The following is a 27,509-nucleotide window of genomic DNA, read 5'->3' on the forward strand; positions in this document are numbered from 1 at the left end:
TCTTTGGCCATGGCAACCCAGGACAGATAGTGATGGCTTTTGGATGAGGGAACTCTTGGATGAGGAAATGCCCTCTACCAATGTAGGGTGATACCTCTGAGGCTCGGGGTCTTAGAGAGCTGCCTTGAGCACTGAATGGTAAAGTTATTTACTCATGGGTCACGCAGCCAGTATGGGTCATAGGCAGTATTTGGACCCAGGTCTTGCTGCGTTCTATGCCCCATTGACTCTCAGGAAACCCATGAAAAAAACAAAAATACAAAGTGCTCCATGGTCCCATGTACTCTTTGGTATTCCATAGTGATGGTGATGGACTGGCTGAAAAGGATCAGAGGTTACCAAGAATTCAAGTTTTTAGTTTACCTGTATATTTAACTCTAGACAATCGAAGCGTGAGGTCTTTTTATCCAATTACCAGTGAATTGTCACACTACTGGAGGACCTGAACTACATTAATATTTATAACAGACCCAGAAGACGAAAGCAGAGTGCAGTTAAATGGAAGGAAAACTAACAGGTTCTCCTTAGGGTACAAAACAAGGGAGTAAGCATTGGTTTCATCAGGCACCCAAAGGAAACAAGGTGTCACATTTCATGGGACACAATCTTTGTGTGTTATAGTGTTCCTATTGACAGAGACAGGGCTTAGGGCCTGGACCTATGATTTTATTGATATAGGGAGTTCCCTGGTAAGGAAACTTCCTGTACCAATTCAGGATAGCACCTTTTCTACGACTTAATAGTCCTAAAGTTGCCTAGATAGGTAATACTCCCTAGTATAGCCTGATACAGATTAAAAAGTAATTGGGAAATGTTTTACAATATAAATACAATAAAACAGATAATATTGTATTGGAAAACGAAGTCAATATACAGTCCACTGGGATATATATATACAGATTAGTGTCCCCCATTTCTATTTAAATTTGACAGGTTAGGCTTTGAGCACTGGATGGTTACATATGTTTTGCCAGAGTTATGTGGTTATGTTGTCCTTCGTGCTTGAAGAAGACCAAAATGACATCACTATTTTGGGGTCGAGGTTTAGTGTGTCTTATTGTGGCTGACTGACATAAGCTCAGAAGACTCAACCACAGGTTGGGCACAAATAGTCCACATGAACATTTGGAGTGGAGATGTCTCTAAATTTGCGCACCTCATGTTTGCCCAAAGTAGCCAAAAGGTGTCAGAAAGGGAACTTGAACCCAAACCTTCCTGGCTCCAAAGCTGGTTCTCTATCCCCTAAACCAGATTGCTTCTTGAGACTTGATTTTATTGAACATAAGCAAAAAGATCGCTCTGGAGAGAACTGCAGTTTACCGGCCAATATCTGTCATAGAAGATGAAGAGGAATGCTATGAAGAATGTAACAATGTATTCAAAACCAAGTTAAAATAATAGTGTGCTACTTAGTAACTTCGATGCTAAGGTGGCTACAGGGAAAGATGTAAAATCAAATAAATCTACCAGCATCTCTATTACAACTTTTCTTTCATCAGTAGCAACATTTGAACCCTAACAAGTTAGTACTTGATGTGCTACGTGAAAAGAAGTAAAATTGGAGCTTAGGAAGATAATATTGAGAAGAACAACTGGAGGAGACCAAGTACATGCTGAGGAAAACTATGCTGAGTCAACAAAACCTTGAAAGCCCTGATTATCAGGGGTTCTTAATCTCTTTTGGTATCATGATCTCCTCTGGCAATCTTAGTGAAGCCTCAGGAACTTTTTTCAGAATAAAATTTTTAAAAGAATAAAGTAAAATAAATAGGATAAAAAAGAAATGAATTACACTGAAATTCAGTTATCAAAATTAAAAAAAAATCCAAAACTCAAATTCCAGGACAAGATCTCTCTTTTCATAAAACAGAAAAATATAAAATATTTGAGATAGGGGAAAATACTCAAATAACGAAAAAAATCAAGGGTGCTATTAACGTACAAGAAAAATAACAAAGAGAATATAAAACACTACTCATGTCCTACTTCCTCATCTTTATAAAATCTGACAATGACCTATGTGAGTACTGAGGGTATTTTTGATGAAAATGTAAGAAGGAAACAAGCTTTGGCAAACAATTTTTCACAGCAGATCATATTTTTACAGTAACATGGGTGCTATCTCACACCATATACCAAGATAAGGTCAAAATGGATAAACGATTTAAACATAAAGAGCAAGTTAAAAGAGCATGGAAAAATGTTCCTGTCAGATCTATGGATAAGAAAAGAGTTTATGACCAAACAAAAGATAGAGGTTACAGGAAGTAAAATAGATAATTATGATTACATGAAATTTAAAAGCTTTTGCACAATCAAAACTAAGGCAGTCAAAAATAAAGGAAAACAAGAAACTGGGAAAAAAAATCTTTGCAACAAGTTTCTCTGAGAAAGGTCTAATTTCTCAAATATATAGAGAACTGAACAAAATTTATGAAAATAAGAGCCATTCCCCAATTGATAAATGGTCAAAGGATATGAACAGGCAGTTTTCAGAAGAAGAAATCAAAGCTATTGATAGCCATGTGAGAAAATGCTCTAAGTCACTACTGATTAGAGAAACGCTACAGATTGGTTAACATGACAGAAAAAGAAAATGACAAATGCTAGAGGGGATCTGGAAAAATTGGGACACTGATGCACTGTTGGTACAGATGTGAACTAGTTCAACCATTCTAGAGAACAATTTCAAATTATGCCCAAGGGGCTATAAAATTGTTCATACCCTTCATACCCTCTGACCTAGCAATACCACTACTAGGTCTGCATCCCAAAGAGACCAAAGAAAATGGGAAAGGACCCATATTTATAGCAGTTCTCTTTGTGGTGGCAAAGAATTGCAAACAGAGTGGATGCCCATCAACTGGGCAATGGCTGAACATGTTGTTATATATGATTTTGATGGAATACTGTTATGTTAGAAGTGACAAGCAGGATAGTTTCAGAAAAACCTGTGAAGACTTATACAAACTCAGGCAAAGTGAAGTGAACAGAACCAGGAGAACATTGTACATAATAGCAGCAATACTGGAAAGATGATCAACTGTGAAAGACCTCTGATCGAGATAATGATCCAAGACAATTCCAAAGGATCCATAATGAAAAATGCTATTCCTTTCCAAGAGAACTGATGAACTCTGAATGCAGATTGAAACATACTTTTCAAAAAATTTTATTCTTATTGTTTTGTTTGTGTTTTCTTTTACAATATGGCTAATATGGAAATATATTTTGCATGACCTCATATGTATAACTGAAATCAAAGTACTTGTCTTCTGAAGGAGGGGGAAGGAGCAGGAGGGAGGGAGAGAATCTGGAACTCAAGTTTGAAAAATGATTGCTAAATTTTTTTAACATCTAATTGGGAAATATTTAATGAAATAAATAGAAATATTTTTAAAAAGAAATTTAATATCTAAAAGTTTTTTTAAATAAAATAATGTAAATGCTGAAAGTGGCAATGATGACAAGATCTTGCTGTATTTATTGGGTTTTGAGTTTTTTATTTTTTAAAAAAAGGGCTCTGTAGTCTAGGCCAGTTTTATCTTATTTTATTTCACATTTTCTTTTTTGAGACTCACTCAGGCTGGAAGTACAATGGCCACTCACAGTATTGATCCTACTACTGATCAGCCAGGAAACTTTGACCTGCTCTGTTTCCAACCTGGGCAATTTAACATCTTTTTAGGCTTATTCTGCTGCAACTCAACTACCAAACTCAAGGGATCTAGCAGAGATTACAGGTTTTCAGCACTACATTAGGCCAAAAGCCAGCTGTAAAGACTCTCCTCCAACAAGAAATCTGCCATGTAAATATTAGGATCAAATAAGATTCCTTGATAAATGTAATTATATGTCATTTTTTTTCAATGATGGATTATTCACGCTAAGCAAGGATTCCAAGAAGGAGATAGGTGCTTCCCAGAGACAGCCACCACTTTTCCTGAAAATGTCTCCTGTTAAGGGTACTGCTTCCCCATAACCTACAGGATTAAAGACAGAGAGCTCTAAGGGACTTTAGAAGCCATCTAGCACAACCCCCTCATTTTACAGAGGAGAGTGACTTGTCTAAAGTCACATAGATAACAAGGATCAGAGGCAGGATCCTTTGATTACATAAGCAGAGCTTTTCCCACTCTACCACGCTGTGTCTAACTCTCATGTAGGGTCTAATAATGACAAAGGATTCCTTATTGACAGTAAGGTATTCCAAAACTCCTGTTTGAGAAGGATATTGTATGGATTACATCAAACTCCAGCATGGTCACATCTTGACAGCTGAGATCCTTAATGAAATCTCTGATCATTCAAAAGAGATCTGAGCAATCCAAAGGGTAAACAGTTGAAAAGATGTTGTCTTGGCTATGACATAAAAAATAGGTTCTATACGTATATCTGGAATATCCCCTACGGATGAACCACAAGTTGGGCCCAGAACTGAACAGGAGAAAGAGAACCATAAATGACTTCAGAAGCCATCCTAGAGGTCTGTTAAGACTCCTCCTGGATTCCTATTTTTTCCTGCCCCAGTTCAACCCAAATGCTGTCTAGTCCCTTCATTAGCTCCTCCTAGGTCTATTGGGTCTTCCTTCTTCCCTGCTCAAGTGTTATATCTCCTGTTCATCCTCCTGGGCCCTCAAGTATCTCCCCTGTAAAATGAGAGAATGATGGCCTCAAAGTTGCCTCATTCCTTAGAGAGGCATTTCCCACCTTGGCTGAAGATGGAGGGAGGCATGCACTGGCCTGGTGTGGCCCAGGAAGACTCATGGAAACCCATGAAACAGTATTTGCCACAAGGTCTAATACATAGAAAAAAATTTTGGAAGGCATTTGGGAAATAACACAATATTTTTAATAAACTTGGGCTGTGACCTGTCACAGAAACTCATCTTTTCAAAATAAATATTCTCCCGGCAATGCCATATGGCTGCAAATTCTGAGGTGTCATGATCAATGAGCAATCGGAGTTGTGTGTGGGTCAAAAGGCAATGAAGAGATGGCTGGGGAATACAAGCTGACTAATCAACTCCCAGGAATGACGTGCCCACAAGGAGCAATGTATGAGATATAACCGAGGAAACATGATTGGAAAAGGGATGAAGATTAGTCATAGGAGAGAGTCTGGGAGAGCAGAAAGACAATCAGAATGCTATACTGACAAGTATGAAATGTAAGAGATCTAGAAAAAGGCTTCCAGCTCTTTGGATGCTCTGTGAAGCAAGTCTGAAACAGACAATAGTTTCAAAGGATAAAAAGGCACAGGTGCACTGCAATCTCTACAAGTGGAGAGAGTCTCCACATTAATGGATTTACTGGGGCATCTGTGAGAGGCAGCACGGCATACTAGATAGAGAACTGGCCTCAGTCAGGAAGGCCTGCATTCTGGTTCCATCCCAGACACAAATTTGTGACCTACACAAATTACTTAACGTCTCAGAGTCCCAGGCAATTCTCTAGGACTTTAAGTTACAGAATGGGGATGGATTTGCATTGGTAGACTGGGTTTCCTTACAAGGAGTTCTTTATAACAAGGTCTAGATCTTTCCTTCCCTAATGTGCTTATTTATGAATATTGCATGCCTTCCATGAGGGCAGGGACTCTCTTGTTTTTGTCTTTGCATCACTGAAGTGCTTCTCCAAGAGCAGACCTTTAATAAATGTCTATTGTGTTGTGCCATGTTGTATTCTTATTATAGGTATATCTTCAAAGAGCGGTGTATTAACTCAACATTTTTTTTAAAAGAAATTTCTACTTTCTAGATTCAAAGGATAGCCAAAACATTATTTATTTCCCAGACAAATAACTTACGATGAGAAAAGATTTTTATGCTATCAAAAAGTCTTGTCAATCTGAAAACTCTGAAAGGAAGGGCACATTTAAGATTTAAACTTCATAAAGCTTATAGGATAATTTTTAAAAATGGTTTCAAAACATAGCCGACTCTTGATTATGCACACTGTGACTTGCCCTCAAAAATAGGCTTTCAAGTTCTTATTGACACTGCTTTTAGTGCCCCTTAATGAAGCTTGTGTTTACATGACACCAGAGCATCCAGGGGATTCATTCAATTAAGTAGGAAAAAAATCAATCAATTCAGGGGAAAAAGTCACCAAAAAGGCTGTGGGCAAAACTGAATGACTGACCCAAATTTTCCCTCTTCGACTACTGTTTCGACATTGAATAGACAAAGCCTTAGTCACTAGAATTTATAGGAATTTTAAGAGAAAGCCTTTTAGACCAAACACTTAGTTATTTTCTTCTAATCTAGACATGTCATGAACCAGACAAAGCTACAGTATTATGAAAATCACAAGGAGAAAAGGTTTTAAACTCAAAGTGTCAACATGACACTTTGAGACTCAAGCTATGTTTTATTTGAAGGGTGTTAAGTGTTCTATCTGCAAAAGATTGACACTCTTCAAATCAGGGTCTGGTAAGTGACATTCCATCTTGTAACCCTATTCAATGCTTTTGTGCAATCTACCATATTTCGTTTGTGTCCAGAGAAGCAAAGATGAGTGCTCCTGAGTTGATGCATCCTAGGTTCTTTCAGAGAAGAGTCACTAAGGGATGGGAGGGGGACACTGGATATTCAAAGAGACAGAGAATGTGATGCACAGGTTTACTTTCCCTACCCCAAAAACCTCTGCAGTGGGAAACAAGTTATACTTCTTGTGGTTTAGGGATAGGAGAAGACTGGGAGGATAGAGGAGATAAGATCTGGAGAATGAGTAGAAGAACGTATTTTGTAAACGCCAACTCAACTTCTGGCAACAGCAATTAACCTTCCGCAGCCTTTTCTGCATCTGAATCAGGAATGACATAAGCTCAGGATGATCATTTCATCCTAAGGACGAGAACTGGGGAACATATGACACATTGGGAGAACATTCCAATGAAAATGAAAGAGACAGAGCACTAGCAGAAACTCCCTTAATGATTCAGAAGCCCTTTGGTTGGTGAGTAGCAGCGACTATAAAACTGTTGAAGTCTTACTGACATTTGAAAAGTACAACAGATACTCTGTTGAAGACTATTACATAAATATAAAACATTACTTTTTATAGTATAAGTAATCCCACATATTAGATGCCAATAATAGGGGTAAGTTAACACTAATCTTAAGAAACCTATTCACTTTCTGATGAAAGGAGATTTATATGTCACATCTGTCCTTACACAATCATTTTCTGGCCACATATTTATATACAGTTAAGCTTTCAGTTTTAATAATAGTTAGCCATCATTTATAACCACCCTCAGATTTCCACATAAAGATAGGGAGAGAAAGGAAAAATTACCTGGTGGTATTTCTTGAGGATGTTATGCATTTCAGCCACATCTTCACTTGTGATCGTTTTGATGATGTATCTTTTGTCATAGGAAGTATGAAATCGTGCTCCACTGCGTGCTTGGGAGTCATTTGGAAGTGGTGCACTTCTTGTCAAGGAATTCTGTTAGAAGTGGCAAATACGGAAAACTGGGTCAGATTCACTGGTTCTACTGAAATTTCTATTTGTAGTCAAAACAATTGTGATTGACGCTTTCATCTCTCAATATTGCCTTTTTACATACCGATCACTGAGCAATGGCTTAGTGCTTATGCTTGATAGCATGATTCTATGGTCTAGACAGCAGATGGAGACCTCCAAAACAGATACTTTTTTTTTTAACCACTGGCTCTGTTACAACTTGGAAGATGTTGCTTTTCTGTTCTGATTCTGTTGCAAAATGGAGGTTAATGCTACTAAGTGGGATATTTTTTTCAGGGGGAGGATGACTACATAAAACTGTAATGTATTTTGAAAATGGAACATCTTAACAATTTTCAAATAATAATAATGATTATGTTATTTTGACCTTGCTACAAAATACAAGTTCACAGATAAAGAACTGGAAGGAACCCTAGAGGTCATCGGGCCCAACTCCTTTCACGGTTCTTTAAGAGTTTACAATTTAACAGCACTATTCCAGAGGCTAAGATAGAGAAGCCCCAACATGTTATAAAATGTAGAATAATTATCAGAATTTCAGAGTTCAAACTTCTAGCTCAGACTACAAATTATTTTTTAGAGTATTTTAATATTTTTCTTTTCTTTGTTTTTTTCTGTGAAAAATTCTGTCAAAAGGAAAATACATAACTAATACACATTCTAACTCACTGATAGATGACTGGTGTCCCCAGTACTTAGCACAGCACCTGGCAGGTAGTAGGTGCTTAATAAATTCTTGCAGAATGATCAGTAGCTTGGGTAGGCACCACACTTTGGTGGTCATTGATTTGGAGAACATCAAGTCTGATCCCCTCAATTTACAGAGAAGGAACCACAGGACTTAAAGGTTCATAGATTTGGGCTAGAAGAGACCTTAAGGTCATTAATTTATAGATGAGGACACTAGGGCAGAGAGGGGTTAAACTACTAGTAAATATCTGAGACAGGATTTGAGCCCAAGTCTTTCTGACCCCGCATCCTGCATATTTACTATGCAGCTCTCCACAAGGTTCCAAGGCAGTTATCAGTCGATAAGCATTTATTTAGTGCCCACCAGGTGTTAGGCACTGTGCTAGGTGCTGAGTGATACAAGAGAAAATGAAATCATTCCTAGCCTCGAGGTGTTAATATATTACATGCCAAGTGCCAGAGCCAGGATTTGAGGACATAGGGAATGGGAGAAAAACAATGTAGTGGAAAGAAGTTATCACTTCGAGTCAGAAGCCCTGGGTCTGAATTCTGATTCTTTGATTCCTCAGCTCTGTGACCTTGAACAAATCAAAAATGGGCATCGTGATTGTACTAGCTTCCTCACAGGATGCTATGAGGAAAGTACTTTGTAAACTTGAAAGTGCTGTAAAAAGCGAGCTGTTGTACATACAAATTATTATGATTTACAAGAGAAAGAGGAGGATGAGAAGAAGAGTGGCATGGCAGATACAATAGAGGCCTGAGGAAGCTTGAGAATGGGACATTGGTCACAGGTCAGACAAGATCTCAAGGACTTCACAAGAGGCAGGAACAGGTGGCATCTAGAAGAAACTGCAGTAGGCATGAACCTAAACTGTCTGTCATCTGCTTTGGTGGTGAAGCGATTGACTGCTTTTAAAACATAAGTTAAGTTGATTGAATCTCATAAAGTTGGGCTGATAATATTCTTCAAATTTACGTAGTTTGTATTCTGAAATTCCCTCCCATTGCAGCAGAGTTTAACCACACACTGGCCTGCCTGTGTGTGCTGAACTGCAGCGGTCAAAATGGTGGACTGTCAGTACCATAAGAGAAGTAAAAATGATGGAAGAAATAAGGGCAGGACCAAGAGATGAGAGGGACCTTATCCCTTTTGACTCCCTTAGTGGCTGCACTGAGAACCATCCTGGAACCTACTGGAACAGAGAACTCCAAGGTTTCCCTTTGCCCCATTTTGTGGCAAAACCCAACTCACAATCCTTAACTCTACGAAGACAGAATTTACAGGATCATTGACCTTGAGCTGGAAGAAACTTCAGAGGTCATTAAGTCCAACCTCATTTCATAGATGAAGAATCTAAGGTCCCAAAAGATTAAATGATTCACTCACTTATACAGGTAGAAAATGTCTGACATGGGTTTGAATTCAGGTCTTCTGAATCAACTTTACCATTTCCCCCCCAGCATATAATTTGCTATCTCACCTCCTAGTACATTTACATGAAACTACCCCATGCCACCTTATTCTGGTCACCAAGTCTGGCTCCATAGTCTCTTGGCATTTAGGGTTAGGGTTAGGTGTGTGTATTAGGCTACCTTAAGTTGGTACTCTAAAGCAGAACCTGAACCACATTAAAATGTGATGGGAAAATATTTAACAAAATAAATAAAAATACCATAGAATATAGATGTTAATATGTGGTTTTGTAAGTCAATACACGGCCCACACTTTAGCGGCCTCCTTTCTATTTGAGTTTGACACTACTGCTGTAGAGTATTTGCATTCGTTTTGTCCTTTCTGCTCCCTACGCCCCTCAAGGGCAGGCACTCTTTCAACCTTTTATTCTATTGCTCTACCATGCCTCATATTATATTGTAGGTACAATGGGCCAAATGGGCACTTGAATTAAATGTTGACTTACCAAGCTTTAAAGAACCATGTACGTTCTAGATAAGCCCTTCCCACCAGGAAGTAAGAATTCTTTTATAATAAATATTTTAAACAAAAGATCATTTTTCCCCTTTCTATTACATGTTAGTCTCTATCCTCACAATTATTCTCTTTCCTTCCTTGATATCATCAATAGGATAAAAGCTTATCATGTATGATAAAAGGGCAGTGGCTTAGCTCTGAGAGGCTTGGTACTTACTAATGAATTACTACATGCTGCTAATTTCTTTCAGACAAATACTGCAGCAGTAATGGCATTATAATCCAATTGTGAAATAGAGACTCCCAATTTCAACACAGTAAGACACACCTGTTAAATTCTGAGAAATAATGTTGTCTGTTACTTTTCTTTATCATATTACAAAATGAGAAAGAGGAAAAAGTCAGTGTAACTACCACTGATTTTAGAATTATTTTCAAGGTGGATGGAATTCATCAACTTGATTTGGTAGGGTATACTTCAGTATGAAAAAAGGTGATACTAATGGGAGATTAATTTTCAATTATATTAGTTATCTCAGTAAATCTCCCTTATATTGCTTCCTATGCACACAAAATGAAAGAAGACAAAGTATACATTTTAATTCATTTACTGGGATTTAAAAGCTAGCGCAAGTATTGGCCTTTGTTAAAGGAACCATGGAAATACTGTCTTATTTTTGCAAATATTAATCTGCTGAAGAAATCTAAGAATTGTAAAATGAAAACTAAAACCTTGAACAATCAAATTATATATGAACTAGAATGAAAAATTTGCAAACATGACTACCTAAAATACTAACTTCTTTGAAAAAAGAATAGAGTAACTGTAACTGAGTTTCATCAACTGCGCTGATACTGAAGCTTGCTTTTCTTAACCCAAAGGTATTGAGTTATTATTTCTCAACTATAATACAGCACATAATAAAAAATTCATTATGTAATACATAATTTATACCACATATACCAAAAGTTATAACATAATGTTTTTCAATATTATGGATCTGTGACAGAAACAAAACAAAAATTCTGGATAGTAAAACGTGTACTGCTATGGCACTGAACAAACTAAGCTATTTCCTGATTTGGAAATTTTTTGGTCCCAACTGGAAATCCATTGCCTTCCTAATTAGTTATGAGGCAGTGAAGGAAAGCAAAGCTGTGCTCTGAAGGTTCTGAAATGTCTGCTTTTGCTCTAGTCTCTTCTTCAGAGAAACAATAATGACTGGAATCATCCAAAATTAACATATTCCCTATCACTGGCTCTCTATCAGTTAGTCTACTATGTTCTAACAACAAACGTATACTGAGGTCCATAGGCCCAATGCTGACTGACAGCTCAGTTAGGCAGTGATATTGATGGAAAAGAGAGTGTGCCCTAATGCTACAATTTTCTTTTAGTCAAATATAAGCAGTGGACTGAATAAAGGCAACTCTCTTTTTGGGTAGTTCACAATAAACCAGCACAGACTATCCTTAAATCCTTGATGTTACACATCCCATCCATCTATCTTTTTAAATACTACAAATTTTAAGTTAGTATCCTAGAACAATGTTCCAAGAATCATTAGTACCATGGTAGATCTTATTGAAGTACTCTATGTCAAATTATTAATAAGAGTTTTGAGTTACCTTTGCCAAAGAGTTCTAAAGGAATAACATGAACTACTCTTTGCAAGGCAGTGGTTTTAAAAATTAGAAATTTCATCTCAAAAGGAAGAAATTATTTATACAACATTATTCATCAAAAAGTATCTATATAGCAATGTGTTCATGAAATAAGATGAAGAAATGGTCAGCAATGGGGAAAGATAATCAGAATATGTTTCAGAGCAGAGTCAGAAAAATCTATGTTATCTAACAAAATTGCTGAATGCGTAAAATTCCCACATATCTATGAGCTTCATAGTTCCTTGAAGGAGCATAAATAAATAGCTTCCAGTGGCAATAGTGACAGGTGGTTTATTATTCCTTTTACTGAATACAATTGAGCTAAATTCTACTTGCAAAAAGTTGTTGTTGAAAGCATCTCTGCAGATGTTAATGCAAAATGAAGTTATTTCAGGACTGGTGAGTATGGAATTAGAACAGAGAGTATATGTTCTCTGTATTAAAACAAAATTTGGTTCCCTTGGGCATTATTACTTGACGGTAGAATTGGGAAAGCCTTGATGCATATGCAGACATCAGTCGACTTTGCTCTCTCTGGGTAGAGATTTCATCAGCAGCATGCCCAGCAATCTAATCACTTTTGACTAATTCACCTATGATCTGCAGGTAAACTCAAGTGGGCAAAGACAAGCAGTTAGAATTGGATCTCCAGCACCAGACACATTCCTGATGCTGATTATTAAAGACTAGGCAACTGCTAATTGCAGTCAATGTTAACACATTCTTTTTCAAAAAAAAAATTATGCATCACTGGGGTCGCTTCTGAAGTTTCTGATTACTTGCATATTCTATGGTTTATTCTAACCAACTTATAGAAACAAATAACTCATCTACTACTACTGATACCTTAGAGGACTTTTATAAAAAAAAACAATTGACAAACTCAATTCTTTTCCTAAATCAAAGAAAAAATATTATCATGCCAACAGACCTAATATGGAGGCAGGTGCATTATAAATTGCTTGGTACATGGTAAGCTTGCTGACTGACTGATGAATGCATGTGCAAATATCAACTTAATATGTATATGTAACTGTTCTTTTGACCACAAATGTTGTACTTATTCTGCTTTAGGCTTGCTCAGCACTACAGAAAAAAAAAAAGGTACACTTGGGAAGAATTGATGAAATCATAAATATTTGTGTATGTCTTTTGGGGAAAAAGAAAAAAGCCAGAGAAGTCAGATAACACCTTTGAAGAACTGTGGGTTTCTTGAGGTATATTGAGTATACTAAGGTCAAGGCTTAAAAGTTGCTCATGGGGGCAAGAGAAGGAGGGAAGGGGAAGAGAGCCCAATAACTGAAGATTACATAGTACATGATGATTGGGCATTCACAGTGTGTCTTCTTCATGCCTGCATTTGAAAATTGCTTTTATGTCAGTAGGAGAAAAGCATGTGACTCCTTAAATTTGGAGTGCAAATAACATTTTCCCAAAGGGGATTTGCCAATCTCTCAGTATTAGACAAAATGTTTCCTCATTCAGATTAATTTCTAAATTCAAAAAACTGTCCCTCTTCCAAGGTTGTTTTCAGGCAGGTAGCTGTGACTGTGAATATGTCTGCAGGGGTGCTGAACAATCCTTGCTGACCAAGGAGAATAGCATTTAAAATACCCTTAGCATTCAGTTCCTTTCTCAAAGATGCAACCTCAGATATGCACAAAACATACTCTCTGCATTATGCCACTGAAAGCATCAACCAATAAGTGACAAACACCATTTTCTTTTTTCAGATTCTTCTTATGACCAGAACAGCACTGAATGGGAAATGAGGAATAGCAATCTCATTTTGTTTGCCTATGAACAAACATCCACTGGAGGAAAGAAGCCAGGTGCAATTCATTAACAATTTAGTGCACAGTCACATGGCCTCTTTTTTATGAGTGACCCAAAGCTTTAGCAGACTAGCTGTGGACATATCTTTCAATCACGGCAGTTGTTGGGTGCTAGCCATCATTCTGAAACCATTCCATAACCATTTTAGAGGTGTACAGAGCTTGAAGCCTCTGTTGTTAGGGACAATACAACAGAGAATGCCTTTTGCAGGCACAGCGACTGCTAGAGAGATAAAAAGCCTTCCAGAAGCAGGTATGCATGCTTCTTTTGAGTTTAGTTACTTCTCTTTGTTGTTCAGACATTTCAATTGTGTCTGATTCTTCGTGACCCCATTTGGGGTTTTCTTGGCAGAGATACTGGAGTAGTTTGCCATTTCCTTCTCCAGCTCATTTTATATATGAGGATACTAAGGCAAACAGGGTTAAGTGATTTGCCCAAGGTCACAAAGGTAATAAATGTCTGAGGGCAGATTTGAACTCAGGAAGGTAAGTCTTCCTGACTCCCTGCCCAGAGCTCTGTGCACTATGGCACCACCTAGCTGCCTAGTTACTTTTCTAACTCTTACTTTATCATCATTATTGTGGCTTATAGCCACACATTGCTTGATGGCTTACAAAGTACTTGTCTTCACAACAACCCTGTGAGCTAAGTCTCATTTTAAGGGTAGTGATACTCACTTAAGGGTAGTGATAGTGATTCTGAGCAGCAAGTGACACCGCTGACCAGTGAATGCTGTTAAGGGGCCCCCTGATGTTTTTGGTTAACAATACTGTCTCTCGCCACACCCCTTGGGTCTTCCTCACATTGTTTTCTACTGGTTCTCCTGCTACCTGTCTGACCTCTTTGTTGGACCATGATCCATGACCCAATCTCCCTAAATCTCCCAGGGCTTTCTCCTGGCTCTCTCCTTTCTATATTCTTCCCCTTAGTGAGCCCACCAGCCACCATGAATGATCATCTCTATGCAAATGACTTCCAGATCTCTCTACCCAGCCCCAGTTTCTCTACTGAATTCTAGATAGACATTTCCAACCCCATATGTCTCTAAAATAATTCATTATCTTACTTTCTAAACTCTCCCTAACTGCAAGCTTCCCTATTTTCACTGGAGGCACCATTATTCTTCCTGTCCCCTAGGTTCAATGTTTCAGAGTCATCTTCTAAAAGCTCCTCTATAACAAATACTCTCAGTGATGTTTCAGTTACGTTCTCATTATCACTAGGTCTACTTGCAAATGCTTGACATAAGCACTAACCAAGAGCCCTGTTTCTTCAATGCTTTTTGCTGCCTTTTGGACATGGAGAAACCAACTCCTTTATTGGCCTTCCCAAAGAGAAACTCTGAGACATCCTTTGTTTTCTGTTTTTATTCTTCATGAGAATATAAGAATCGTCATGCAGAAGAAAGAGCACTAGATTTTAAGTCAGAATCTGAGGAATACCAATAGCTAACATTTATAGAGCACTTAACAGGTGTCAGGCACTGTGCTAAATGCTTTACCATTATTTTATCATTTGATCTTGCAATGTAGGTGCTATTCTTATTATCATCTCCATTTTACAGGTGAGGAAACTGAGGCAAACAAGGGGTAAGTGACTTACTCAGGGTCACATAAGTAGTAAGCATCTGAGGTGGAATCCGAACACAAGTCTTCCCGAATCCAAGTCCACTGCTCTAGACACTAGTTAGGTGAGGTACTTAAACTTTGAACTTCAGTTTCTCCACCTATAAAAATGAGGAGGCCCCAAATTAAGGACCCTTCTAGCTCTATGATATGATTCATTTGCAAGAGTAGCTATAGTCACTGAACAAGGATCTCATATTTGTAGTTAAGTTTATGGATAGTCTAAAAAGTGTATGATTCTCAGCAACTTCTTCCTAGTCTTAACACTCTGACAGCACACTGTAGAAAGGGCTGGGTGCCACTTCACACTTTTCATTTGTTTTATGGATTTTGGTGGACAAAAAAAGTGAATCACCACATGGGTCTCTCCTGATGACTTAGACTGGACCTCAGAAAACAGCCCATCACCAGGACTGTCATCCAAGATATAGAAATAGATAGATAGATAGATCTAGATGTAGAGAGAGATGTATAGAGATATAGATATAGATACAGATATAGAGATAGAGATAGATTGTGTGTGTGAGTGTATGTGTGTATAAACTGGAAAAATGTCTTAATTGTGATCTTTAGGAGTTCCTTGTAAGAAAGGAAGGGGAATGTATTATCATGCCTCTTTTGCAGATGAAGAATAAGGAAAGCACAGAGAAACTGAGTGATTTGCCCAAAGTTACAATCAATGTTGATAAGCAGTTCTGAGGTACCCTATTTCTTAACTAAAGCCCCTTCCATCTAGACCATTGTTTATTTTTTGAAGATCACAAAGAGACAATTTACAAAATAAGATCAAAATGTTTGCTGTCAGTCAGAATCATAATCATTAATACATATATCCTAGAATGTGACCTTTTGAAATAAGATGGTATCATTAATTCAGTAGGAGACAGCAAGACACAGCAGACTGTGGTATGGCAAAAAGACCCTGAGCCAGAAGACCCAGAAACACCAATACCAGTATAATCACTGGCAAAGCATTTAGCCTCTCTCTCCATTTCCTTCTTTGTAAAATGAGACTGTTGAAGTTATTCGTGCCTAAAGTCCCTTCAAACCCTAAAATTCTGTCCTTCCAAGACATCTTATGTTGGCCTCAGGAACCACTGAACTGCACTCCCAAGAGAGGGCTGATGAAAGAATTCCTTCCACAGGCTGTCTGTCAGAAGACAACCTAACTATCCTCTCAGCAGGGGCAGAGTGATGACTTAGGGCATTTAGAAGAAGAATTGAGGAGAGATGCCAAGAGTTCCTAAGTCAGAATGAAAATGGTATTTCATAGGTTCCAGATGTGTTCAGCACAACAGCAGCAAAAAAGAAAAAGAACTACTTAAAACTGAAGGAAGAAGGGTATAGTTATCCAGTGAATGGTTATCTAGTCATGGTTATCTAGTGAACACTGTAAGAATGGCCTACTCTCCACTGAGACCAGAGGGCTACATTTCTACAAGACTGCCTGCTTTTCTCTCACAAAAGAAAAAGACATTCAACAGTCAACTATTAAGCATTTCTTATGTGCCAAACATGAACTACAGCATTAACGCAAGGTTGGTTGGATAGGGGTGGGGGAGAAGAGGGGAAGTCTTAGGCGAGATATGCGGCAGAAATAAGGTCAAGAAGTGACCGCCATGGAGGTCTACCACAGGTAAATAATTATGTGTTCCATAGCCCTGCCTGTCTTTATGTGTACGATGGCTTCTAAATATAGATTTTCTTTTTCTCTGTTACAACAAACACATCTTAATAACAATTTAGATAAGCTGCCAGCTGGCTGAGAACCAAACCTCGATGTCTACAAGAGAGATGAATAAAGCATACAGAAAAACATTCACAATAGCAGTGGCGGCAGCAAAGCTAATGAAATACAGAATCCTTCCTTTATTTACACTTTTATTTACATGTACACAAATAAATCGGTGAATCATTTTAAGTGTGCTCATCACTTTTCTTCATTCATCTGTAAGGGGGGGAAGGCAGTGGGAAGCTGTCATCCCTGGAGGATATGGTTGAAACAGATGTGTGTTTGTGGAGCAAGGGCTTAGAGAAACAACCATATGTTGCTGCACTGTGGTTTAGATTCATAGGATCCATATGTAGTATAGGTAGGGCTATAGGATTCCCTAGGCTTCCAATTTTCCCAAGGGTCCTTTAGAAAGCAGCCTCAAGTTTCAGCACTACTACCACATCATGGATCACCAGGTTACTGCAGCACACTTCTCCATGTCTATTTTAATGAAGTCACATGCAGAGGGTCTTGCAGAAGATTTCTATTTCCCTCAGGTCACTGTCTTCTTCCTCTGGATAACTACCCATACTCATGTCTTCTTTGCTTAAGGAGGCGATGGTGGAGAATAGAAACTTTTAAGAGGTGTAGCTAAGGGTAGGCACCATCTTGAATCCTAGGGATGATGCTCTTCTGGTCACTCTCCATGATACTGAAAAGCTAAAAATAATAAAAGACAAAGAAATTAGAATAAATGATCATAAATTGGGGAACAGCTAGAAAAACTCTGATACATGAATGTAATGGAATGTTAGTTTGCATTAAGTAAAAATGAATATTAAGAATACTGAGAAAGATGATGAAATGGTACAAAAGGAGGTAAGCAGAACTATGAAAACAGTAAATACAGTGACTAAAATGATGTAAATGGAAAGAACGAAAGAGGAACTGAACACAGTATAATTAGAAATGAGCAAGCCTTTCTGTGAAGAAGATATATGAGAATACACCTCTTTCCTCTTACAGAAGTGGGAGAGACCATGGGTGAGCAACACTACTGTATATACTTTCAAACTTTGTTTAATGTGTTGGCTAGTTTTGCTCAACTGCCTCCCCTCTCCTTTAATTTTTATTCCTTGTTAAAATAGCTGCCTGGGTAGGGGAAAGGACAAGGATAGGTTTTCAAATAAAGGTAATAAACCAAATTATATTAATAAAATTTTTAAAAATCAAGATCTCTATGTTAGAAAGAAGGACTGGGATCTATTTCCTTCTATCTCCTTGTTTAAAGGCATCATTTTATAGTTTCTCCCAAAGAACAAACAATAAGGTAAAAGATTTAAGATCCTGACATTTTCACAGGAAAATTATAAATGCTAGAGAAGATGTGGGGAAATTGGAACACTAATGCATTGTTGGTGGAGTTGTGAACTGATCCAACCATTCTGGAGAGCAATTTGGAACTATGCCCAAAGAGCTATAAAAATGTGCATACCCTTTGACCCAGCAATACCATTGCTAGGGCTGTATCCCAAAGAGATCATACAAATGGGAAAAGGACCCATATGAACAAAAATATTTGTAGCAGCTCTTTTTGTGGGCACATAATTAGAAAACAAATGGATGTCCATCAATTGAGGAATGGCTGAACAAGTTGTGGTATATGAATGTAATGGAATACTATTGTGCTATAAGAAATGAGGAGCAGACGAACTTCAGAAAAACCTACAAAGACTTACATGAACTTATGCTGAGTGAGGGCAATAGAACCAGGAGAACACTGCACACAATTACAAACACATTGTATCTGTGATGACTAACTCTGATAGCCTTGGCTCTTCTCAGCAATGCAAGGATCTAAGACAACTCCAAAAGACTCATGATGGAAAAAGCTATCCACATCCAGAGAGAGAATTACAGAGTCTGAACGCAGATTGAAGCAAATTATTTGCTCTCTTTTTGTTTTTGTTTCTTCTCCCTTGTGGTTCATTCAATTAGTTATAATTATTCTTTACAACTTGACTATTGTGAAAATAGTTTAATGCGAAGGTATATGTAGAACCTATATCGGACTACATGCTGTCTTGGGTGGGGAAGAAGGAGAGGGAGGGGGAGAAAATTCGAAACTCAAAAACTTGTGGAATTGAATGTTGTAAACTAAAAATAAATATATTTAAATTAAAAAAAAAGATTGACAACCACAGGAAATAAAATTGAGGGGAAAAAAGATCAGTACCTTTAGGATGCATTCTGTCTTCTTGTTCTCAGTTCTTCAGAGTCCTCTTCCATCTGCTGTGTGTAGTTTCCTAGTGCTTAAGATGGATGACCATACTTGTCCATTTACTTGCAGCAGAAGCAGGTACAAAGCACTAATTTGTGTGCTTTGTCTTGTACAAGTCAAAATTTGTTACTTCCCCCTCATGTTGTTTCCTCATAAGTTAGATTCACTCAAACATGCTGATTCCCTAATAGAAAATCACTGTGGACTATAGACTCTCCTCAAATGCCTTCTAGTTTTGTATAAGTGATACCAGCCTGATGAATGGTTTATTTTTCAAATTCTCATATAATAGAAGTCCAGATATAAGATACTTGTTATAGGGCTTGCAGAGGCCAGAATCCAATTCACAAATAATGTATATATGTCAATTACTAGTAGCCATCAAATTATGAGTCAGAGGCTATTTTAGGCTTGGCTTTGACATGTCTTTTTTATCTTTAAATTTAATGCCTCCTTCAATGTATTCTTTAATTATAGCTAACTAGATACCATTAGTCTGGGCAGATGCAAAGCAAGAAAAAAAGAGGAAAAACTAAGAAATGATCATCTTTATGACTAGTAATCTTTTCACCTTGAAAACTGCTAAAAAAAAAAAGTATCCAAAGTCCCCATGGAAATAAGTGGACATACTTGTGAGTTTCTCAATTGATAATATCTGGCTATTTCCCCAGGGAAATTCTAAGCAATAGGTCTGGATAGATAAAAGAATAAGGTGCCTACATGTGGATCACAGCATGTGGAGATAAACTAAAAGACCTTTGCAAGTCAGGATAAAACACAGCCAATAATTCCACTGAACAGGATAATCTTTTAGGTGCATTTGTTTTAAGAGGGAATATTCTCTTTTCAAGCATTAAAAAAATGAGAATTCTGCCTGACTCCTCCAGCAGAGTCCATTTGTATCTTGCTTCCATTGTAGTTCATAATCATGATCAGTGTGAAATAAAGTCTTCATGCTGGGAAAGTTGGGCAAACAAAAACATAGGATTTACAAGAAAATGAAGTGACTGCTTATGCACGACAGAACATGACACGACTGATGAACAGTTAAAATCAAAGTGGTGAAAAAGAAAGTTACTACTTTAAAAGAGCTGGCCTTACCTGGCAAAATTAAGCATATTACTCTAAGAGAAAGGTCATTCAGTGAAATGGAAGGATTTCAAGCTTTCATAAAGAGAAGACCAGATTTGAACAAAATAAAAAAAAAAACTGATCTCCATTATCAAGACCCAAGAGAAGCATAAAAAAGGAAAAGAAAACATAAGGGATTCAATGGAGCTGAACTGTTTGCATTCCTACTTGGGAAGATGATGCTTGTGATTCTTAAAAATTGTACCAATAACTGTACAGCTCAAAAGAATATACACAGACAGAGGGTACAGGTATAAGGTGAATTTGAGGGAATGACATAAAACGTAATTAAGGGATGAGAAAGAGGAGTGCTGTTGACAATTCTTTCCCTGGCTTAATTTTAATCTCTTGCAAACATTTTCCCAAATTCCTAGTGTCTCCCCTCTGTAGCTTTTGTTCCCAGCTTTCACAGAGTCTAGCTCCTTTAGCCCATTCCTTTGCTAGGAAGGAATATGATAAATCCTCCCACCCTGGAACATTTATCTCTTCCTCTGAAATCTCTCGGCCTCTAAATAGAGATTTTATACCCTGTGATCCCATTTTCATCACCAAATGTATCAGGAAGGCAAGATTCATGACCTCAGGGATGACCAGGAACATGCCTGTATGGTTCGGAATCACAAAGTATGAAAAACTCTCTAGACAGAAGGCAGAAGAAGTATAACATTTATTTAGATACCAGAGGATCAAATCCCAAGACCAATAACTCCAATTCAATGTAGCAGTAATTACATTCCAAAAGCAGTAAGCCCACCTCAATGTAGCAACAAGGAAATTATAAGACAATGCAAGGAACCAAGTCATCCTGTAACCTTCTCCCCTTCTGGGGCCTCCCTGTAAACACTCAAGGATCCTAACTGGTTGCTTGCCTGTGTTCTCCACCCACCCCGCCCCAGTTCTCTGGTCTCTGAAGCTCCCTGGTTTCCACTCTCCACTCTGCACTCCTTCTGCAGTTCTGTCGTCTCAGAATTCTTACTTCTCCTCCTTGAGCTGGATTCTCAACTGTCCACTTCTGATTTCTGACTTCTGAATTCTCAGTTGTCAGTGGTTACCTTCTGGGTGTATATACTCTTTTTAAGGCCTGAGGACTTCCTGCCCAATCAGCAAAAGGGTGTGGAGGCTTAGCATCTACTTAGCAAAAGGGTGTGGGAAAGATCTTTAATCTGACTGGCATCACAAAGGTGTAGGCCTGCCTCTAATCAGGCCTCCTTTAACTGGCCCCCACTGAGGCCTACTGAATGGGTGGGAAAGATCTTTAATCACGTTATTACCACATTGTACAAAAATATTCAGAGCAGCCCCTTTCCTAGTAGCAAAATATTGGAAATTGAGGGGATGACCATCAGTTGGGTAATAGTTAAACAAGTTGTGGTATATGAATATAATGGCTATTGTGCAATAAGAAATGATGATCAGCCAGATTTCTGAAAAACCTAGAAAGACTTGTATGAATTAATACAAAATGAAAAGAGCAGAACCAGGAAAACACTGTACATAGTATTAGCAGCACTGTGTGCACATCAACTATGATAACTCAGCTCTTCTCATCAACACAATGATCTAAGACAAGTACAATGGACTCACAAAGGAAAATGCAAACCACAATCCAGACAGAGAACTGACAGGCTCTGAATGCAGATTGAAGCATATTTTTTTCACTTTATTCTTTTTCATAGTTTTTTTTCCCCTTTTGATCTGTTTCTTTTTCACACTGTGACTAATATGGAAATATGTTTTACATGATAGCACATGTATAACCCATATCAAATTGCCTACCATTTTAGGAAGAGTGGAGGGGAGTGAAGAAGGGAGAAAAATTTGGAACTCAAAATCTCATAAAAATGAATCCTAAAAATTGTCTTGACATAGAATTGGGGGAAAAAAAATAAAATGCTATTAAATAAACAACAACACAAAAAAGCTAATGAGAAAACTCTGAATTCTTTCCTGAACTGGTAACACTTGACTTTGATTATCTCATTTCAGTTGTTCTCCTTAACAACCCCGTGAGCTAGATAGTTACAACAGGCATTATTACTAGCCCCTCTTTACTGAGGGGGCTGGCTACTGGGGCTCAGAGAAAATAAGTGAGCTGTCCATGGTCACACAGCCAGGAAATGTCAGACACGGGATTTGAATCCAGGCTTCCTAACTGCAAGTACAGCAAGCTACACATCACCCATGCTGCCTCTCAGTGATGCCCTCCACAGTACAGATCCCCCCAACTCCTCAACCCATGACAAAGATATCGCTTACTGATAAATGTTTGCCATTATTCTTGCACATGCCCATGACTGACCTCCCAACAATTCTTACAAGGCAATATCAAGGGTGGCAGAGTTCCTCAAAATGTTAACTGGGCACCTGAGGAAACAACAAGGATTTTTCTTAGGAACTACAGTGTTCAAAAATAGTCTCAGTGGTCCCAGGGGCTCCTCTGGTGGCACTTTAGACATCTGTTTCAGATCCCCCTTAAAGGAACCCTGGAATGCTGGAGGAGAATGAGAGTTCACCTATAGGTATACATGGAGAGAGAGGATACGAAGGGGCAGAGAGGGATAGAGTGGACCCACAGTTGAGGTTCCAGGGCAAAGCTGAAAAAGGCTGGAATTGGCAGAAATAAAGTGTGGCTCATTCTAATTTGTTGTGGCCCCATTCTTAAAGTTTGGTCTGTAAGGACTTGTCCCACAGCCTCATTTTCATAACCTGACATACTGCTGATCTTCCTGATGCACCTCAAATTCCAGATGCAACCCTTGGAGCCCAAGGGCCATGTCAACCAATGACAGTTTAGAATGAGAGACCAGGTTTGCTCTTTGATGGGTCTTTAGACATTTATAATTGGAAATTTATTACCTTTGTCTCAAAGAAAGAGATTAATGGTGCCATTCTTCCTCTCTCTTCTCTAAGTCTACAGTGAGAATGTTTATCTCCACAGTGGGAGGTCCGAGATTAGGCTGAGCCTCCAGGAGGGTGGGGAAATTTGAAAGGTCAATTTAATTAGTTCATTCTCATCACTAATCTTTTATCTATCACATAAAAATGTCATGATTTAGTGGCTGTTACTCCCTCACCCCCCATTTTTAACATCCAATCATTTTGAACATTTAAGTATATTGAATGTTTAATAGACATATGTTTTCCCCATCCAAGTAATTCTGGTCTCCTATTTTAATATGTATTTTTTTTAGCTACATGGAAAATGATTGGGGCAGGGGGAGGAAAAGAAAGCTCTGCTCTAATAAACCTGCCTTTCTGCACAGCTTCCAGTATTGCTAACTGGAGTCAACTCATAAAAGAAAAGGCCCTTAGATTCTGCTTTGATAGAATAATAATAATAATTCCTTCAAATGCCTGGGGAGGGGGGAAAACACAGGCCTCCTTATTCTAAGTAAGAATCTAAATGTTGCTCCTCTGCATTGGCCACTGAATCAGAGGATATTGGGTCTTTAAAGACCACTTTACAAATGAAGAAACTGAGGGTATCTCAGAGTTAAGACGACTTACCCAACACCACATATTCAGTAAGTAGAATAACTAAGACTAGAACCCAAGCCTTCTAACTTTTAGCTAACCGCTCTTTCCAGAAGACTAAGCTGTCTGAAATGTACTGAAAACCAGAAAAGCAGAATTTCTCAGTTGAAAATATGGGGATGTAGATTTGGAGTCAGAAGACCTGGGTTCAAATCCTAACTGTCATATACTCCCTGTGTGACTGTGGGAGAATTATTTGATGCCCCTGGGTCTTACTTTCTTCCTCTATGAGGGGACTAAGGTAGATGACCTCAAGAGTCCCTTTTCCAATTCTGGATCTATGAGCCCATGACTATAACAAAACATTAATGTTTTTGTTCAAGTTTCTTTGTAGGGGACTAGGTGGTATAATGGCTAGAGGGCTAAGACCGGAGTTCTAATCTAGCCACAGACACTTATAAGCTGTGATCTTGGGCAAATTACTTCAATTCTTTCAGCCTCAGTTTCCTCTTCTGTAAAATGAGGAATGCAATGCCATCTAAGATCCCTTCTAGCTTTAAAAGAGATGACCAAATGATCCCATTTAAGGGAGTATATGTGGTCTGTTAGACTGGTTGGTGAGCAGAAGTAGAAAAACCAAGTGTATAATTCACATTTTACTGGGCACTTGCAGAATGTCGGGGAACATCTATAAAGTGGTCACTGTCCTTGAATGGCTTTCGACACAAAGGAAAGACAAAACACACTCGCCAGTCTATTTAATAATTTTAAAATGAGTTGCAAAAATAAAATCCAGGACAATGGTCAACAAGGAGAAGGAAGATGCTGCAGAGGGGCTGGTGTCTCACTCCTCCAAGGCCTAAAGGTCTTCATTTATTCAACAATGAATTACTCAAGCCCTATCATGTAGAGACCACTGTGAAAAGTGACAGAAAGAAATACAGTGTAAATGAAGGCAGAGTGCCTGTTGTCCTAGCATTTAATCTAGCAGGGACCTAATACTGAATGGTAAACACAAAACTAAACAGAAGCCATAGTCTGGAATAGAGATGGTAAAAGAGCACAAAACAGGTTAAAAAGTGTTTATGCGAGGGCAGAGGAAGGAAAGATTACAGCTAACTGGGAGGGCCCAGGAAGACTCCTTGGACCACTGATCACAGATTTAAAGCTGAAAAGGACCTCGGAGTCACAGAGTCCAAATTCTTCACGTTAACGGTTGAAATTAAAGAGTAAGTACATGTATGAGGTAGGATTTGAACCCATGACTCCAAGTCAGTTAACTTGCACTTATTAGGTGAATACTACGCACTGGACACTGGGCTAAGCACTGTACAAATATTGTGTCTTTTGATTCTCACAATAAACCTGGGAGGTGGGTGCTATTATGATCCTTATTTTACAGCTGAGGAAACGGAAGCAGACAGAAGTTAAATGGCTAGCCCAGGGTCATACAACTAGTTGGTGCTGACACTAGATTTGAACTCAGATCTTCCTGACTCCAGCCCCAGAACTCTATTCATTGTACCACCTAGCTGGAAATACAAAGAAAGGCAAAAAAAAAAAAAACACCCCAGGTCCTACTCTCAAGGAGCTCAGTCTACCAGGAAAGACACCTCGGAAACAATTATGCTATGACAAAATAAACACAGGATAAATTGGGGGGGGGGCGATCTCTGAGGGAAAACCCTAATGACTAAGGGATGACTAAGAACGGCTTCTTGCAGGAGGCAGGAGACCTGAGTGAGGCCAGGGAAGGCCGAATATGGAGAAGAGGAGGGAGCACATTGCAGGCACAGGGGAAAGCTGGTAGAAACGCCTAGAGCAGAGAGATGGGGCTGCAGACTACGTTGAGGGGAGCAGGGTGTAAGAAGACTGGAAAGGCATGAAAGGCCGAAGCTGTGAAGGAATTAAAAAGCCAGAGGATTTTATGTTTGATCCCAGAGGTAAGAGGGAGTCTGGAGTTAGCTGAATGGGGGTGGTGGGGAAATAACTTCCAAGTTCTAGGGAGATCAATTTGATGGCTGAGTACAGGATGGTCTGGGGCAAGGAGAAGGCTGAGGCAGGAAGACCAACCAGCAGACTGTTGTCATAGTCCAGAAGTGCGGTGGTGAGGAAGGCCGGCACCAGGACGGCCGTGGCTCCAGAGAAGAGAAGCGGGGGTGTCTTGGAGCTGGACAAGGGTGGAAAAGACAGCACTTGACCACCAACTGGATATGGGGGTTGAGAGAAGCGAGTTCAGGGTGATATCTAAATTTAAACCCAGGTCCTCCCTGTCTCCAAATCCAATAAGTTTGATCTTGGATGTCAGGGAGGATTTCAAAAAACAGAAGTGTGGAAAAAAGGAGAAAGTAGAAAAAAGTGCCCCTGGGTCTTAGAGTGGAAAAAGACTGGGAAATACAAGCAAAGGCATGGAGGTGGGAAAGCAGTGCATGTCAGCCAGGGAGAGCGTTCTGGCTAAAGCACAATGTGCATAGAAGGCAAGAAAAATAGGGAGGCGCCATGTTGTAAAAGGGCTCAGATGATGGCTAAGGTGTCTGGACTTTATTCTGTAGCCAACAGGGATCCACGGAGAGGTTCGGAGCACGTGGGTGGTGTGCTCAGATCTGTGAATAAGGAAGATGTGACAGTATCATGAAGGGTATTGGGGTGGGGGGAGTTTGCTATAGAATGAAACCTTAGAATTGAGTCTAGCATTATGTCACCTAACTTACATTGAATATTATTACTAGAGTTCAGAGGAGTCAGCTTTCTTTAGGCAAAGCAGCATACAACCTGACTGTAGGACTGTGTAGCAAGGACAACTGTCTACCCTTGTTTGGGAAACATGAGTGTTACAGCCCAAACTTTCTAGGTCGGATGAGTGTGGCAGCAGCTGGGGAACTTAACTGTCCAGGAAGTATGGGTTCGGAGTGACAGCTGGAGGGGGAGGGGTCTCAACATGTTGGAGGGAGCTAGAGAAGCAGCACCCAGCCAACGCAGGCAGGATGTGAGGGGCCTTGCCTAAAACCAGCAAGAGAGTGAGGGGGAACCTCAGCAGAGCACAGGACCAAGGGACAAAAGAGATTTTGGTGGATTTCAGGAGTCTCAAAGTCAACCTAGCTTTGCAGAGGGAGAAAAGAACTGCAGTCCAACATGGACAAGACTAAAAAGGTGCAAGTTTCAATTCTAGCTATTTTGATAAGACAAATGAACAGGAAGATACATAAAGAGCAGATTCAGGGCACTGAGAAGATGATGGGAATTTGAGCTAGAAAGGACCCTGAGAGGTTGTCTAGTCCAGAGGAAACAGGCCCACAAAGCTGAGGTGATTTGCCCAAGTGCCTCCAAGCTTCCCACAGCAGTCAGAATTCAAACCCAGGCTCTGTGAATCCAAAGTCGGGGCTCCTGCTGTAGTGCCATGCTGCCAGTATTACTTCTGTATGAAGAGGGCACCCATAGGCTCATATGGTCCAAGCATCGCATATGTTTCTGGGATGTAGAATAACTGCCATTCACTGACAGTTTCCACATCTTCTTCCCCTAAAACGACCACTCTGACCTTTCCAAGAATGGTGGCAGGTAGCAAGCAATTCAGTTTCATGCTTACCCAGATCAGTCCAATCTTGCAGGAATTCTGAGCAGCTTATTTTTAGAAGGGTAAGCTGGAGATGGCCTACAGATGAA

At 39.1% G+C, this 27,509-nt stretch overlaps 1 protein-coding gene across 1 annotated transcript in view; it reads right to left on the reverse strand.

Moving 5' to 3' along the window:
* Positions 1-27,509, reverse strand: part of PIP4K2A (phosphatidylinositol-5-phosphate 4-kinase type 2 alpha) — a 204,576-nt gene that overhangs the window by 54,276 nt on the left and 122,791 nt on the right. Inside the window, exon 4 of the mRNA XM_036761152.1 lies at positions 7,303-7,455. Coding sequence (XP_036617047.1) covers positions 7,303-7,455 — 153 coding nt within the window. The remainder of the gene's footprint in view (positions 1-7,302; positions 7,456-27,509) is intronic.

The sequence above is a fragment of the Trichosurus vulpecula genome, chromosome 5 (genome assembly GCF_011100635.1).
Source record: "Trichosurus vulpecula isolate mTriVul1 chromosome 5, mTriVul1.pri, whole genome shotgun sequence".
In the NCBI taxonomy this organism is placed as follows: domain Eukaryota; kingdom Metazoa; phylum Chordata; class Mammalia; order Diprotodontia; family Phalangeridae; genus Trichosurus; species Trichosurus vulpecula.